Source organism: Hyaloscypha bicolor (genome assembly GCF_002865645.1).
Source record: "Hyaloscypha bicolor E unplaced genomic scaffold K444scaffold_141, whole genome shotgun sequence".
Classification (NCBI taxonomy): domain Eukaryota; kingdom Fungi; phylum Ascomycota; class Leotiomycetes; order Helotiales; family Hyaloscyphaceae; genus Hyaloscypha; species Hyaloscypha bicolor.
Window position 1 is genome coordinate 432,757 of NW_020194643.1, and position 16,374 is coordinate 449,130.

At 49.3% G+C, this 16,374-nt stretch overlaps 5 protein-coding genes across 5 annotated transcripts; 2 read left to right on the top strand and 3 right to left on the bottom strand.

Moving 5' to 3' along the window:
* Window positions 1-354: 354 nt before the first annotated feature.
* Window positions 355-1,776, bottom strand: K444DRAFT_541197 (uncharacterized protein; the record flags this gene model as incomplete). Its single annotated transcript, XM_024875778.1, has 2 exons — window positions 355-1,503; window positions 1,618-1,776. Coding segments are annotated over 2 exons (1,308 nt in total), but the record flags the coding sequence as incomplete, so codon positions are not given.
* Window positions 1,777-3,245: 1,469 nt separating this feature from the next.
* Window positions 3,246-9,209, bottom strand: K444DRAFT_599105 (uncharacterized protein). The gene is made up of 4 exons (XM_024878554.1): window positions 9,065-9,209; window positions 8,067-9,015; window positions 4,802-8,014; window positions 3,246-4,755 (listed from the first exon to the last, which is right to left on the bottom strand). Exons 1-4 carry the CDS (start codon window positions 9,133-9,135, stop codon window positions 3,397-3,399), a joined length of 5,592 nt encoding a protein of 1,863 aa, XP_024730617.1. The 5' UTR covers window positions 9,136-9,209; the 3' UTR covers window positions 3,246-3,396.
* Window positions 9,210-9,368: 159 nt separating this feature from the next.
* Window positions 9,369-11,818, top strand: K444DRAFT_571262 (anthranilate synthase). The gene is made up of 2 exons (XM_024877309.1): window positions 9,369-9,732; window positions 9,783-11,818. Exons 1-2 carry the CDS (start codon window positions 9,413-9,415, stop codon window positions 11,752-11,754), a joined length of 2,292 nt encoding a protein of 763 aa, XP_024730618.1. The 5' UTR covers window positions 9,369-9,412; the 3' UTR covers window positions 11,755-11,818.
* A 727-nt stretch (window positions 11,819-12,545) lies between these two features.
* Window positions 12,546-14,551, top strand: K444DRAFT_667988 (uncharacterized protein). Its single transcript, XM_024887358.1, has 4 exons — window positions 12,546-12,940; window positions 12,990-13,214; window positions 13,261-13,370; window positions 13,418-14,551. The coding sequence occupies exons 1-4, from the start codon at window positions 12,604-12,606 to the stop codon at window positions 14,165-14,167; spliced, it is 1,422 nt and encodes a 473-aa protein (XP_024730619.1). The 5' UTR covers window positions 12,546-12,603; the 3' UTR covers window positions 14,168-14,551.
* On the bottom strand, window positions 14,504-15,874 carry K444DRAFT_599112 (uncharacterized protein). The gene is made up of 3 exons (XM_024878555.1): window positions 15,667-15,874; window positions 15,460-15,612; window positions 14,504-15,408 (listed from the first exon to the last, which is right to left on the bottom strand). The coding sequence occupies exons 1-3, from the start codon at window positions 15,823-15,825 to the stop codon at window positions 14,749-14,751; spliced, it is 972 nt and encodes a 323-aa protein (XP_024730620.1). The 5' UTR covers window positions 15,826-15,874; the 3' UTR covers window positions 14,504-14,748.
* Window positions 15,875-16,374: the final 500 nt, after the last annotated feature.

Genomic DNA, 16,374 nt, shown 5'->3' on the forward strand with positions numbered 1-16,374 from the left:
TACTTTCTGCCAATTGATGCTGGTCAGCAGGCACATTAGGACAAGCCATCATTCGCTCATTCTTTGCTGGAACAATTGCTCCCTCTCCGGCCGCTACCCCTTTGCCGAAGACCAGGTAAAGGTCCTCCGATTTCTTAGTATAGATGTACTTTCACAACGTCGATGAGAAAGTTCTCTTGTCCACCGATCCATCGTTTCTCCTCCCGACCTTTCGAATGGTTATTGTTCCAGTTCTCCGCAGTCCGTCGATCGAGCCTCCTGTAATCTTGAATCGTTCCGATTCAGGAATGAATCCATTCCCGTCCATCCCTTCTTCTTCGCTGAACATCTGTACCTCACAAGCGCTCGCATGAACTAAAGCATCCCAAATTCCTTGGCTGCCACTTTTCTCATCAGAGCAATAGCATCCCGCCGTGTCACCGGTTCCCGACAGTAGCAAGCAATCATCCACAAAGGTTTAATTACCCCGCCGTCGAATGCGAATCCATGCCAGTCTCGGAGGAACTCTTCGTCGAAGACTTGCTTTGCGTGGGCTATCATCAGTTGGAAATCAGGGGTGAAGCGATCCCAATCACATTCTGTCCTGTTCAGAGAACCGTGAAGACCAACTCTTGTGGTCTCGGCCTGTAGCTGCAACAGCATCGCCGCTTTCCAATACTTCGATGAACAAAGCTGAGACTGGAACGCTGATTGCCATCGCGATATCTCACCCGAATGCATGAGATACCCATCTGACATCCCATGGACTTCGCCCCAGTCTGTCAGGGTGATAGTCCCAATTTGCTTGGCAATTGGCACCTCAACTTTGACCTTGCCAGTTTCCGCATATTGTCCACCTTCTACCACCAACACGAAGTGCCAGGTGCGGCGCTGAACCAAGTCTAAATACATCCTCGCCTCTCCCAAGCTTGAGAAAATCGAGGGCATATTTTCGAGTGTTCCAGCCCCCTCTGCGTGAAGCTCCTTATGAATTTGTGTAGGTCGGGGATCCACTGTATGCGACACGACCTGCAAGTCCAGACGTGAGATAGCTCGGACTAGTTCGCCTTCGATGACACTCTCCGCTGGATTTGCCATCTCTTTACTTTTTGAAAAGTCAGAAGTCGAATGCTCTTGAGAAATCAGCCAACCCCGAAGGATTGAGTGCCCTCCAACTGCATGCGTCAAAGCTTTAACGTGGTTACTAAACATTGCTTCGAAACAGACCACAAGGATACATCCAATCAAAACTGATCGCAATGTTGGCTCCTCGCCCGACACCTCCATCCCCATCTTCTTCACTGCGCGTCCATATTGCTTGAGCGCAAACTGGTAGCGAGGGGTATACTCGTATGGTGCCCGCGTTAGTCTGTCATCTCTATCCTTCACCAGTTTCCGATTACATGTTATCAAAGCCCCAACCGCGATCACAGCATCACGGATGAAGTCATCCTTATGACATCCTTGCAAAACAGTGTCCCATAAAGTAAAGCTGCTAGTTGTGTAGTACGGACACAATGCATCCTTGGTTGTATATTGAAATGCGAGGAAGCTGAGGTGTTCATCCTTGTTGCGAAACTTAACAGATGTATCGAAGGAGCGTATGAAGTTTGCGTCAGTCTTCTGAGCGATTGGGACGGATTTACCAGAGGCAGTGCTGGAATTGTTGCGATCGTGGTTGTGTCGGAATAATGATTGCTTTTCCTTGCGTGTCGGGTAGCCAATACAGCGGCCCTCGAATCGAAGGCATCTCATACATTCCGGCTTCGTCTCGTCACATTTTAAGCGTCGAATCCTATTTGAATGCCCTGATCAGAGTCTGGATCATACAGACCAAGGAGAACCTACTTACAAGTGGTACAGCCAGCTCTGGACTTCGGATGGCTGATCCGCGTCCTTTGTTTTACCGGCGCAGACGATGCCTCGGTCATGACTTCCTGGTATTACAAAACGGATTCACAGTCCTTCACAATTAATTCATCAACGAGCTCATATTTTTGTGTTTCTGGGAAGTTCTTCTGCGAGCTGAGAAGAGGTCAGACTCTCTCCGCATTCGTAAACGCGTCCAATCAGCGCTTCTTGATCGACTTTTGGGACATGAGGTGCAGCTCCGAAATACGAGATCGGGAAGCATTTCTCCGAGACTCGTTGACATTGTGATTTTTTATTAATCTACCTGGGTTCTTATGCTGTAAATATGACAATGTTTGAAGACTCCAAAGAAGAGACGAGAATTCTATTTACTTGTACAGGGTATGAGTAGGGTTAACCAGCCACATGAATCAGAACGTCCTCGTCACCATCCCTGCTAATGGCTTAAATCCGCAGTGCATCAAGTCTGAGACCTCACGCTCTTCCCATCAAGCCCTTCTAGCCCTCCTTCCCTCCCCTATCACCATCTTTCCCCTCCTTGACCCCATCCCCTTCACCCTCCAGCTTTTCTCCCCATTCCACCTCATCCTCCTTCTTCAGCCCCGCTCCGGACTTCTCAGGCACAACAAGCTCAATCGCTGCCTTCCCATCCTCTAACTCCCCTCGCACTAGGTACTTGACTCTCGCGCGCTCCAGCTGCATCCCATACAACAAGCCATTAGGATGACTAGCTTTCTTGGTGATTTGGCGGAGGAGGGGTGCTAGTTGGGACATCTGTTCTTTCGCCTCATCGAAGCGCTCTTTGAGCGAAGCGCAATCTGGAGAGGGATAAGGGGGAAGATATGGAGGCGGGTTTAAGAAAGTGAAGTGAAGTGAAGTGAACTGAAGTGTGGGGATCTCGTGGAGGTGGGGAAGATGTGCCAAGACCTTGGGCCTACTTGGGCTTAGCGCCGCTTGTATCGTTCCACTTGCGGAAAGTTTATTCAGGGGTTTGAGAACGAATTTGAGCAGGCTGGGAGCGGGTGCGGTTTTATTCTCCGGATAAAAAACACATCGTAATCATTCCTTTCTTTTCCGAAGTTTCTTCGATGATGCAAATCGAGCATGTTTAAGGCTTTCTGCTTCCTTACAGAAATTCAGCGAGGGGCTTCATGGAGAAAGAGGAGACGAAGAACCCGAGTCATGGAGAGACATTCCCAAACACAAGCACTAAACCTGCTTCAAAACAACTCCTGAAGCAACCCCAAAGTCTGATTATCAGCCCAGTGACATACTGACGGACTTGAGTATTAAGATGGCAGATGTCAACAAATAAAAAAAAGCCGATCCCAAAATGCGACGTGCAACGGTTTTGCATTCGTAGGAGGAAGTGCGGCACGTGAGAATCAGCATGTCAAGTCTTGGAATCATTCTCGATTCATGGTATCTATCTACTATCATTCATCTCCCTTCAAAGCACAATATAATCAAAGCCTCATTCTTTTCTTGTTCATCCATAACACTCTGTCCCAAACGCCCGAAATGCAGATATAGAAGCGCGAAGGATCAAGAGCCATTCTCGCCGCCATTGAGAACCTCCTTGATGCCTTCCAACTCACTCAACACCTTCTTCTCCAATTCACTGACCGCCGGCCCGCCCTTTCTCCTCATCTCCATTTCCCGCTCTCCCATCGGTAGTAGCCTGTCTTTCAATAGCGCCCTACTGCTAAGCCAAAACTCGACATTTTCCAAAACGCCGCTAGCATCCCATTTCACCTCCGGGATATCCGTCGTTCCCTTCAACGCCTCGCGGAACCCGTTCAGGATAAATGTGACAAGGGCCATAGAATGCGTTTCCGAGCAGATCGTGAGGGTGATGTATCTGACCGTTCCTTGAGGGATGATGCGATTCGTTTCCGGAGCATCTAGAGACTGTTCGGATTGTTTAACCAGGTTAGAAAATTGTGCGAGGAAAAGAGAGACTTCGGTGGCAATAGAGGCTTGCACTGCATCTAGGAGATTGAGCAGGAATGGAAGGATGCCTCGTGCCCAGATGCTGTAGCAGCGTTGCAGGCCTGCCGATTCCGCGAAAGGACCGACTTTTCCGCTCCGGAGGTAGGAGGTGATGTTCGCGGATGCAAGGTGGCCTAAAACGCCGTCGATGGCAAGCTGCTCGGCCATTAAAGGCATGGAGGAGAGCTCGAGCAGGAAGAGCATGCTTAGCTCTCCATAGATCGGGTCGCCATGGATAGCAAGACTATCGGACCAGGAGAAGAGGGTTACGACTAGCCGAGGGACGCCCGCTTGTGTGAGCACGTTGACGATTTGAGATTGACAAAGCTCGATGCCAGGGATACGGAGGCAGGATTGCAAGATGCCGGTGATAAGGGCGAAGTCTTCGGGAGAGGAATCGGCGGGGGACTCGTGGATTACCGATGCAATTTCGCGGATTCCTACAGCGACAACGTTGTTCACGATCTCCATGATGACGGGTCCAATGGAGGACGCTTGAGCGATTCTCTTAGATGCACGCAAGTTCCTTGCCATGTCTTGTTGTTTAGCTTCGGCGTGAATGCGAATCGTCAGGAACAGAAGCTTGAGAAGCGATCTGTAATAGAGAATATCAGCATCCGGTACGGCTCGGTCGAATGAACCTCTGAGAGCTCGAATAGCGTCCCAGGCAGTACCAAGAAGACCTTGCATCTCCGGCACTGTCGAGTTTGCTTGAATCAAACGTTGAGTGAGGACAATACCAAAGTCTACTCTGGTTTGTAATAACCGCGAGAAGATCTCTTCTGGAGGTTGGGGTCTCATATTAGCAGTGAGGCAGTCAGCCACCACTTTTGTCAATAGTTTTTGGAGGTCTTGATTTCCTGCGTTGCCGCTCAGTTCAATCGAAAGATATCTCCAACTGTGGAAGAGTGCCTAGGCAGAATTAGTAAGGTCTTGCGAAAGAGGGCCAGGTACTTACGATATGCGCGTCGACGAGTGACAAGTTGACGTTTGCATTTGCAAGTTCAGCTCGGAGGCCATTGTCGCTGCGTCCCGTCCAAGCTTCACTCATAGATAGCATCTTATTGGCAAGTTGTAGATTGTAGAAATATCCCTTCCCATACTGATGCTCCTCCAGGGTAGTTCGTTTCAAATCTCGTAGTGTGCAGCCAGGATATCGAGTTTCGAAATTTTGTTTTAGGAGAGCATGTAGCGAGTTATTATAGTTTGGGATTCCGACGGCAAACCTGGTGAAATACGACAAGTTCGGTAACAGTTCAGGTATAGATGTGGGAATTCCGGTCTGTCTTGCATGGAACAGATGCATTGCAAGAATCTCGGCAACATAAGCCGCAATACGGGTCTGGTGACAGGCGTCAATAGCGACTTCGAGATTTGTCGACTGCTGTATCGGTTTGAAGTGGCCAACAAAATTGGAGATGGCCTTGATGAAGTCTCCATACTTCGGCGAATTGCAGACAGTCCATGGCCAAAAGTTCTGCGCTAGCGTGACAAACTGAAGCATAGGTAGTGCTTCAGTCTTAGCAAGCTCGTTGATACCGGTCAGTGCTTCTAGGGCGGTTGTAAGAAGAGGCTTATCGAGAGCGGCCAACTCCTTTCCAGATGTCTTCGCTGTGAGCGCTTCCCTGGGCGTTTTACCTGTCAGGAGATAATTGGCGAACCATTGTTGCCTGCTGCTCACAACTTTAGATAAGAAGTCCCAAATGCTTCTGACATTTTCGTCCCGTGACAGAGGCTTATCAAGATCTGATAAAACATGCAGGAAGTTCTTTGCCGTCTGTGGACCCAGGTGGCCAAGGAGAGAGGGCGGCTCCGAAGTATTGTTGGACGCTGTGACAATCAATGATTCAAAAAGCTTAACGACAGAGGTCCGATACGTATCGTTCACAACATATAAACGTGCAATGAGTGACGAAACCTTGAACAACTGGTTTTCCAGTTGAGAAGGTGGTCGTCCAAGCATTGCACTGACTCGCAGCAGTGTCTTTGAGAAAGAAAGGACAGCGTTGACTTGTGCCGTCCATAAGTTCAGAAGATTCGGCAAGATGGCCATATCGGGGGTCTCAAGACCATCGTAGTACGAGCGTAGTAAAGGCTGAAATCGTAGGGTACCAGAAGAAGCAGACAAGAAACTCTCAACTAGAAGCAGTGCCGACGGCATCAAAGGCTCCATAATCTTGGTGAGGTTTTCCTTCTTCTTTGGCGACTCAACAGACTTGAGGAGCCGATTTATCTTAGTTGGCGGCTCCTCTTCCTTCGTGTCTATTGAGGTTTCGATACCATACGCGTATTCAAGCACTTTATTGTACGTGCGACTAATGATTTCGCAAATCCGTTGTCGGTCGCCTTGTTCTGCGTATTTCCAGCCGGGCGAGCTTTCGAGAACATCGACTAGGTAGCGAGTAAACGAAAGCAGAATTTTGGCAAGCACCAGGTCAGGTATCCCTGTACTGACGTCCTCATCGCCGTCATTCAATCTTGCTGAAGATTTAGCCCTGCTTCTTCTTCGGATTGCATTGGAAGCGAAATCTTCTACAAGTGATTCATATAGACGGCAGCAAGATATCAGGAACTCATATCTTCCGGAGAGGAGCTCTACACTTTCAACAATGCTTGGTAATTTCCCTTTGCCCCGGCTAACGGCAAGGAGCGCAGTTCTCGACATGAGAGGCCACACGCGTCCTGGTGAGATAGGGGTCGTTGCATGGATGAAATGAATGCAGCTAACAAGAATCTGCAATGGAACATCGGATCCAGAACAAGCTGATAGGTTCTGCAGCTCTTCTTCGAAGATATCAAATATGACAGATATGACATCGCGATTTCGATTGAGTCCGGAGCTGGCAATTTCTAAAATCTTACGAGCGTCCTCAATAGAATTTGGATTGTCGTGGGCAGATCTGGAAATGCTCAGGAGCAGAGTTGCAATAATTCCAATGATTTCGCTGACTGAATCACGGTCGACGGGCTGATGTGTTGTGGCATCGACTTCGGCGCTCGCAGCTAGGAACGTCTCCAATAGTTTTCCAAAGTACTTCAGTCCATGATATTGGTGGTACCAGAAAGCGACCTTGGGTCCAGACTCGGATATGATGCGCCCGTGAGTTCCGGCCGAGATGCAGAAGTCCTCGTCAACTCTTGCCACCGCCAGCAATCGATTTTGTCCGCCAAAATTTCTGAAACCTTTTAAGCGAGGCTCGAAGAGCATTACTGGTTGTGTTAGACGAATGTTGTTGGCGTTCTCTTCTTCTTGCACGGTCTCGTAGCCATCAAAGTCCGCCGGCATCGTATAGGTGAACATGGGAATCGATTCCAGAAATATTAGTGCTGAGTTAGAATTCTCGTTGTCATAACAGGATGAACAGGATGCTAAAGCGCGGATCATCTGCAAAAATGGGAGCGCCTCCCAAGGATATCTAAATTGTGAGTTTTTCAGAAGACCATTGACGAGCACGTCGTCTGTCAAAAACATCGCGACTGGATCATTCTCCACATCAATAGGTTTCGAATCCAAGATATCCCAATAGCTCTCATTGCCGGTCAAAGTTGCAAGCGTCGCCTCGATGATCTCAGGGATGTAGCCGACTATAGTACTGTTTTTGATGAGATCCAAAAGGTACATGCGCATTTTTGCTGAAACAGAGTTTGAGAAAAGTCCTGTCGATGTGTTTCCTAGCTGCAAGGAGAGGGTTGCGATTGTTTGAAAGACACGACAGCTATTGACAGCTCTGCGGGCAAGAAAGTCAATGGGGTCTTCGTCGAGGACGCCCTTTATCTCTTCCAAGGTCTGCTCGTAAGGATCAGGTACCATAGCAATTTCCGAATCACTAGATGATCGAGGGTTGTAAGACTCAGCATCGATTTGGTTGGCTGCTTTCTTCCTCTCAACCCTGATATTCAGCTCTCGTAGGATCAAACCCCACGCCAGGAGAGCAGGACCAACTGTCTCAAAGCCCGTATCTGCAGCCTGCAGGAATATCTCTTGAATTTCAGTGACTGTCCTGGGGTTCAAGAGGAACGCTTCATCGATGGAGGTTTCAGACGAGACGTCCTCGGTACTCGTTGGCTCGGCCACCCGATCGAGAGTAGTGGGAAGATTCAACATCCCCAGCGATACTATAGTGGCGATTGATCTAAATTGATGGAATGACGCTTGGATAGATGGCTCGTCCTATGCACGTAAATTAGTACAAATTCGCCGGCCAACGGAGTCGTATACCTACCGATTCGAAACTGTTGAAAAAACCGTAGGATTGTTGAAGACGGAACCACTCCAAGACAGCTCGACCGATTGGAATGCCCATGGCATTTACGATAAACTGCCATAGCAGTTCCATAGCATGTGTAGCCTCGGTGAATTGACTACGTATCCACTCGATCTCGATGTCTCCCCTTTCACCATCTAGATCAGACCATCCGCTCCTTTCCTCGAGCTTTTTCAGAGTTGCGCCAATTGCGTGAATACATCGTAAGATGAAAGATTGGGGATTGGCCATATCCTGCTGGGAGGCAATCGCTATGCCACAGTTGGCTTGCCATGATGGCTCCAATTCCACCGCTTTACCCTTGCCTTTGCCCCTGTCAGCGGCATTTTGCTCTTTAGCTTGATGTAGAAAGGCAGCATCAAGCAGTCGCTCGGAAGTCTTTAGAAGATACCGCCGTTCAGAGAAGTATGTTCGTAGAATGCGCTGTTTCCTTCTGTCTTTTCGTGCAAATTGCTGTTGAATAGCTTCTGGGTCCAGACCTTGTACCAGGAGAGAAAGAGGTATTGAGCTTGAATACTGGCTGTTTCCGGCAGCATCTCTTATGCTTGCTAGCTCCTCTTCCGAAAACTGGGCCAGAAGCTGCGCAGATGTTCGAAACTGGCACTCTTCGGTCACCAGTCGCAAGGCTGACACTTCGTCGAGCTTAGCTACTTTACTCAACCACAGCGAGTCCTCCTTGATCTCTTTGATGTCATACTTCGCACTCGATGAGGGTGTTACATTGATTGCTGAGGTTTTCGTCTCGAAGGTAGCTTTGCTTTGGGTAGAGGGCGGAGGGTAGGCGTCAAATGGGCGAGCCAACAGTTGTACGACCTCTGGATCCGATAGAAAACGCTCGATCACAGCTCGATGGTCGGTTCCAATTTCGATGTCGCTCGTAATGGCAGAGTAGACGGTCTTCCAGGAGCTGCATTTTGCGTTAGAAGCTTGTCGGGCAGAGGTGAAGGTGAACTCACACGACCAGCAGGTCTCCGTTCAGACATCTCTCCAGAGAGGGAAAGTAGCTGGAGTTCGGTATTGGGGCCATTACTACTCAGCTCAGCAAGCCGGACGGGGTGGCGAAGCGTTGCTTGGAGCATGAGCGAGCTCGGAGGGGACGAGCAAGGCGCTTGAGTTGCGACAGAAATTCGCGGCGGGCGACGCGACTTGTCGGCCGCCAAACAAAGTTTTTCCGATCCGGTGTTGACAGGGATGGAGTAAATAATCTCACATCAGACGGGTCACCTTTTCCTTCTCCCCTCTTCTTCATCAATCAAAGCAGTTTACTCTCTTCTTCTCTCCTCATCTCGTCTCGCCTCGTCACCATGGCCGCACTCGATCTGATAGACCACTCTCCGCACCAGCCGGAGGCAACTCCCCCTCTGGATAATGCAACGAATGTCATTTTGATAGACAACTTCGATTCGTTTACTTGGAATATTTACCAATACCTTGTTCTTGAAGGTGCCAGTGTGACCGTCTTCCGGAATGATGCAATCACAGTTGAAGCTCTTTCTGCGCTCAATCCAACCCAATTGGTCATTAGTCCTGGCCCTGGACACCCTAAAACAGACTCTGGGGTCAGTAGAGATGCTATCCAGTATTTCGCTGGCAAGATCCCCATCCTTGGGGTCTGCATGGGACAGTGAGTTACTCCTGTTGTGCGAGAACAGAATACAGGCTTATTCATCGCAGGCAATGCATGATTGACCTCTGGGGAGGTGATGTGAGTTACGCTGGGGAGATCTTGCATGGCAAAACATCCCCGCTGCGACATGATACGAAAGGCGTCTACGCGGACGTCCCCCAAGATATTCCAGTCACCCGATACCACTCTCTAGCAGGAACACATCCTACTCTGCCTGAATGCTTGGAAGTCTCATCCTGGATTGAGGCTGGACCTGATGGCGGGAAAGGAATTATCATGGGAGTTCGCCACAAGGAGTATGTAGTGGAAGGCGTACAATATCACCCGGAAAGTATCTTGACAGAAAAGGGTCGGCAAATGCTCAAGAATTTCCTCAACATGCGAGGAGGTACCTGGGTGGAGAATGAAACATTTCAGGAAGAGCATACGAGTCAAAGCAAGCAGATTATAAACGGAACGACCAGCGGGAAGAAGGAGAATATCTTAGAAAGGATATTTGCGCACCGCAAAGCTGTTGTCACAGCTCAGAAAATCATACCATCTCAACGACCGACTGATCTTCAAGCTGCGTACGATCTCGACATCGCGCCTCCCCTCGTCTCATTTGTCGACCGACTGCGCAAGTCACCATTTCCACTTTCTCTGATGGCTGAGATTAAACGAGCGTCACCGTCAAAGGGAGTCATCTCATTGTCAGCATGTGCTCCAGCTCAGGCTAGAACGTATGCATTGGCTGGTGCAAGCGTCATTTCCGTTCTCACCGAACCTGAATGGTTCAAAGGAAGCATAGATGACCTCCGCGCTGTACGGCAGGCTCTTGAAGGAATGCCAAATCGACCAGCCGTGCTACGTAAGGAGTTTATATTCGAGGAGTACCAAATCTTAGAGGCCAGACTTGCTGGTGCAGATACTGTTCTGCTGATCGTGAAGATGCTAGACGAGCTTACTTTGACACGGCTGTACCAATACTCTCAATCTCTTGGTATGGAGCCCTTGGTGGAAGTCAATACCGCCGAGGAAATGGCTGTGGCTGTCAAGCTTGGCTCAAAGGTCATCGGCGTGAACAATCGAAATCTTACCAGCTTCGAAGTGGATCTGGACACGACCAGCCGTCTTCTTGATCAGGTTCCAAAAGAGACAATCGTATGTGCTTTGAGCGGTATCTCGGGAGCAAAGGATGTCGAGGCATACCAGAAGAATGGAGTTGGCGCAGTCCTAGTGGGCGAGGCGTTGATGCGTGCCAGTGATACGGCTCAGTTCATCCGTGAACTTCTTGGAGGTTCAGAAGCAATATTAAAATCAGAGCCTGGACAGCTCCTGGTCAAGATTTGCGGAACAAGAAAAGCAGAAACTGCAGCAGAAGCGATCAGAGCTGGTGCAGATTTGATTGGAATCATACTTGTCCCAGGCAGAGGGCGACATGTTCTGTATAAGGACGCTGTTGCAATATCCAAGGTGGTTCACGAATCAAGGATCACTACTGGCAGGGTAGTTAGTGACCGAATCAGCAGGCAGGCATCAGACTTCTTTGCGAATGCGGCATCGAATATCTCGAGTCATCGACCATTGCTGGTCGGCGTCTTCCAAAACCAGCCGTTGGAAGAGGTCCTAGAGCTACAGAAGGCTTATGAGCTCGATATTGTTCAACTCCATGGTAATGAGCCCCTGGAATGGGCGAACTCGATTCCTGTTCCAGTGATCCGAACTTTCAAGCCTAGCCAACCAGAACTGAGACGACGAGGCTATCACACCGTGCCTTTACTTGATTCTGGCATTGGTGGAACTGGTCAGAAGATAGATATGGATGACGTTAACTCCGTTCTCGCCAAAGACCCAGAACTGAGAGTATTGCTTGCCGGTGGGCTCAATCCAGAGAATGTTGCGCATGCAGTGCGTGTTGCTGGTGAACTCGGTGATAGAATCATTGGCGTTGATGTTAGCTCAGGAGTTGAAGAAAATGGCATCCAGAGTGTCGCGAAGATACATGCATTCATAAAGGCTGCTAGAGGCGTTCGGTAGAGTGAAAAGCACTGAATTTCTAATTCCCTAGAAAGTCCTTGTGCGTTTGTTACGTGAATTCAAGTCGTTTTCTTGACTTTGAATGCATCGATTGCTATGATTTGACGCATGCGTGAATCTTCCATCCGTTTTCAAGATAGCCGTCCTGCTATCCTCTTTAGTGCTATTTCCCTGCGTTGTACCAACTTTTCTTGGCCATTGAGACAAGCGAAGCCCTTTGCGAAAGTACCTGCATTTTCAGAGCAATGAATTCAATCCTCGGTCCTCGACAACGCTGCACTTGATTGTTCAACCGAGCCTGGTATAGTCATCCAAAACCCCTACATTACGCTACACTACTTCGACTACTCCCACAACAATTCTTTCATTCCAACTCCCCAATTACATCACACCTTCAGAAGTTCTTCTTCGTTTCCCAATCCCTCAGCATTATCCCAACCTCTCGAGGATCATTTGCGAACATCGGCTATCCCGTCCTGCCCCCATCGGTTTTGCTTCGCCCTCCTTTTCACTCCGCTTGCTGAGGAGATCAAGCGAAGCTCGACCTTCTCGGGTACAAACATCAAGCGCCGTACTTCACTGCACCATCTTAACCTACCCATCGCCTTTCCGTATCGGCCTCTCGCATTTCTACGTCGTCGGTGGTTGTTTATCTTCTACCAATTGCCTACTTTCGACCTTCCGTCCTGGAATCAATCATCAACTCACTCACCCCCCCTCGTTCGGCAACACTTCCTCCTCTGCAAACCCTTCACTTTCCATACAACCCACCTCTACCCTCCTTCGCTGAAGCTTGTCGAGTCTTGAATCAGATTACGTCGCACTGCACATCGATTACAAGACCTCGTCATGGCTCCGCCCAAATTCAAGTTTGGTTCGAAGAGACTAATTTCCCGTAATCCTAGCAGCACCTCAGGCGGATCTCGAAGAGTAGCTCCCAGCCCGATCCAAGCTCGCAAAGCAACTGTCAAAAATGAACGACCCATGAAAGCAATCTTCAAAGGCAAGGTGATGTCCATCGCAGGTACTATTATGACCACAAGCAAGAGCGACCCGCAACCCATCACCTACGACTCCATTTCCAAATGGATCACCGCTCATGGTGGCACCTACGAACGAGAAGTTGGTCCAGATACCACCCACCTCATCTGCTCAATCGAAGACTACAAGAAGCGCACTCAGCAAGGTGAGCCTCCTCCACTTCTCATGCACCGCACAACTAATTGCTCTCTCAGTCAAAAAAGCTTGGGAGCTCGGCAAGAAACAATGCAAGATCATAGTTTTTGATTGGCTTGAAGACTGCCTGCTCGGCAAGAAATTGAAGAAGGGATTGAGACCCGAGGGACCGTACACGCTTGATCGAACACTCGCCCGCATCAAGAAAGGATTCTCGGATCATGCTGAGTACCGGAGAAAGTTTGAGGAGGGTGCGAGAGCGAGTAAGGCCTTGGTTGATAATAGTGAGTATACGTTCAGAGGAGACATGGGAGGAATTTCTAATAATAGTAGCGCTCAATCATGTTTACTGCGATCCCTTTGATCACTTTGAGTACAAAGTCACTCTTACACGGGTTAACATCGGTGGACGAGTTCAGGTGGAGAAGTATACTTGCTACGTAAGTCTCTCTTCCTCCAAATAAACTCACTAACCCTTCTGTTCTAGCTCTTCGAATCTAACGCCGGACCCCCGTTCACCTTCATGACCGGCGCCATGCTCTCGCGCTCCCACCGCCAAACCTCATACTTCCGCGACCACTGCCGCCCGATGTCTTTCTCTCAAGCCTTCTTTCACTTCAAGGATTTCTTCTATAAGAAGACAGGTATCCATTGGGATCAAAGATTGGAGGGGATTAAGATGGGTGAGGAGTTCTTCGTTTATACGCCTCCTGTCCTGGGACGACCGGTGGGCTGGGTGTGCGAGGGGTATGTGAGACCTGAGTTGAGGGTTAGGGAACTTACTGAAGGCAAATCCGAAAAGACAAATACAGAAGGGGAGAGTGGCGAGGATGGAGAGGAACGAGAAGGCGAGGTGGTTTATGATACTGACTCTGAGGTTGAGGATGATGATTCTAAGTACGATGGCACGACGGGTCCGTCCAGGGAGAGTGGTTCGAGGGAGGTTCCTGAGGAGAGCAGCGTTCCGTCCAGATTTAATGGTTTCAGAGCTGATTCTGAGGTTGAGGAGGACGGTGGGAGCTTCAATACCAAGAACGCCAGCTTCAGCACTAGCTTCAACACTAACATTGGTAGGAGCTTTGAGATGGGTAGTAGGCTGGGAAGTGAGGAGAGTGGTGAGACTGAGCGGACCCAAACTACGACGCCGAGCAGTCAGGAGAGTGACGGTTTGAGAGGTGTGTTTGAAGAGGTTGTGAGAGCCGTTACACCGCCAGGTCTTATTTACCTCTCGGATTAGGAGGTCCGTCGACCTGCTTCTCGAGGTCGTGTTGCTAGGTGCCGGGAATCTGCTGTGGTGGAACACTGGCATTTGGCTGCAGAGGTGGAGATGTGGATATGATGGTGGAGAGACGTTGCATAATTGGGAGATGATTTGTGATTTCTTTATTTTCTTTCATTTATGGTTCTGGTGGATTTTTAAGATGGACACAGGGGTGGAGAAATCTTACAGTGCTGGTGGTTATTTTCATGGAAATCTCGAGCATGGAAATCCTCTAAAGTCCTCGATTGAGGCAGAGGTTCGCAGATCTCTTCAACTTGCAATCATGGATTCATGGTTGGGGTGGAGGTTATCCGCACAATAGCTACAATATGTGTCTTTTGAGGGTCGATTGGCTGGCACAAATACTACTTCAGCAATTCTGAATCCAAAACATTACTTTCATTGGTATCAATAAGTGATTGTACTGTGCGCTGTTGGCTCATCTCAGTAATTCATTCTTCGCCCCAAACCCGCTCCCAGGATTATTCATGAACCAAAACTCCACAATGTCCCAGCCAGTCCATACCATATCTCATCCAAAGTTTCGCAGCGCTAAATCACCACAGGGCCGGAGAAAACCTTAACTTTGGCAGCACAAACACAATCAAGATAGCAAGAACCATCAACCCCGCGATGTACGCATACATCAACATCCTACCCCACCATCCCCTTCCCTCCGTCAATCTCCTCAAAGCTCCAACTCTCTTCTGTGCCGCTTCCATACCGCGCTCGTTTTTATCTAGTCCCGTGGTGGCGGAATCGAGAATCGTCTTCTCGGATTCGAGGGAGGCGGAGAAGGATTGTGAACTGGTTTTGAGCTGTGAGGCCATGGAGAGGAGAGAAGCGGTTAGGGACTCTTGTTCGGTGCGATTATGTGTGAGAAGGGCTTCGGAGGTGTGGGATATGGAGGAGCCGGTGGTTGTGGAGAGAAGCTCTGCTCGTTCGGACCGTGGTGCTCGGGAGCGGAGGGCGGGTTGTGATTCGAGTGATGTTTGTGAGGGGGGAAAGTCGGGGGTTGGTGGTATTTCCGGTTGGAGAAGTGAGGGTTCCGTGGGAGCTAAAGCGGGAGATGTGGCTTGTAGTGGGGAGGGGGTATTGGATTGGGGATCGATATGTGAGGCGTGTGAGTGGGAGTCGGTTTCTTCGGAGGGTGTGTCTTCGCCCAGGAGGTCTTCTCCTTCTGAGGAGTCATCGTCTTGGTCTTCGTTTGCGCCCAGCTATCCATCATCAGTATATGTCTTCCTATTTCTGAGTGGGATGAGACCAACTTCATGGAGTTCCTCTAACCGTTCACTCAATCTTTGGATCATCTCCCGCTTCTTAGAAAGCTCCATCTGTGTCTCTTGTTTCCGCGTCTGGACTTTAATGTTCTGGGCATCCTGTTCTAATTTTAAGAGGAGTGATCGGGCGTGCTCGAGATTCTACACTCTTATTATGAGACGCATCACTGAAAGGCAGAGGCCAGATTAACTTACAGTCCCAACCTTCTCCCTCTCCAGGCTCGAACTCCGGAGTTTGGACTCTGTGTCTTGATCAGGGGAAATGAGGATCTTTTGTAATCGTGCGATCATGCGAGTAAGATTTATTGCAGTTGGATCTGGAGCTGGATTGTTCACCGTCGAAAGCCGAGCCATAATTGCGGAGTTGAAGTGGTAAGGAATGCGTTTTACATGAGATCTAGGTGTTTGGAGTAGCGCGATAATAAATATATGTGGCTCGATAACGATGTGGCTGAGCTTGTGTCACGTGGATCATGGCTGGTGGGAGGGTCCGAAAGCTTGTTTCTGCCAAGCCATGCAGGATAGGCAAGACCAGGGCCCGTCATTCCCAGCATTTGTTTGTTTTGCGCTACGTCTGTGCCAGAGTCTGCCAACGCCCCTCTTCATGGCCTTGTCTTGTCCAGATTGACGTGCCTGTTCATGAAGGGGATCCAGAGGTCCTTGATCTGATCCTTGGATTCTGCGTAAGCCCAAATCTTGAACTCCTGCAAGTGTCTCTGACATAAACGTCAGAGACACTTGCAGGAGGTCCACGCAGGCGAGATCAGCCACAAGAGGGGCAGCTTCCACATAAAAGATAGGCCCCTCCCCCTCTTGGTGAGTTTCAGCTTCTCTGCACATAATCTTTAATTGTTCCAGACTACCTCCGTACTGTCGACTTCAATCGCATACCACCACCATGGA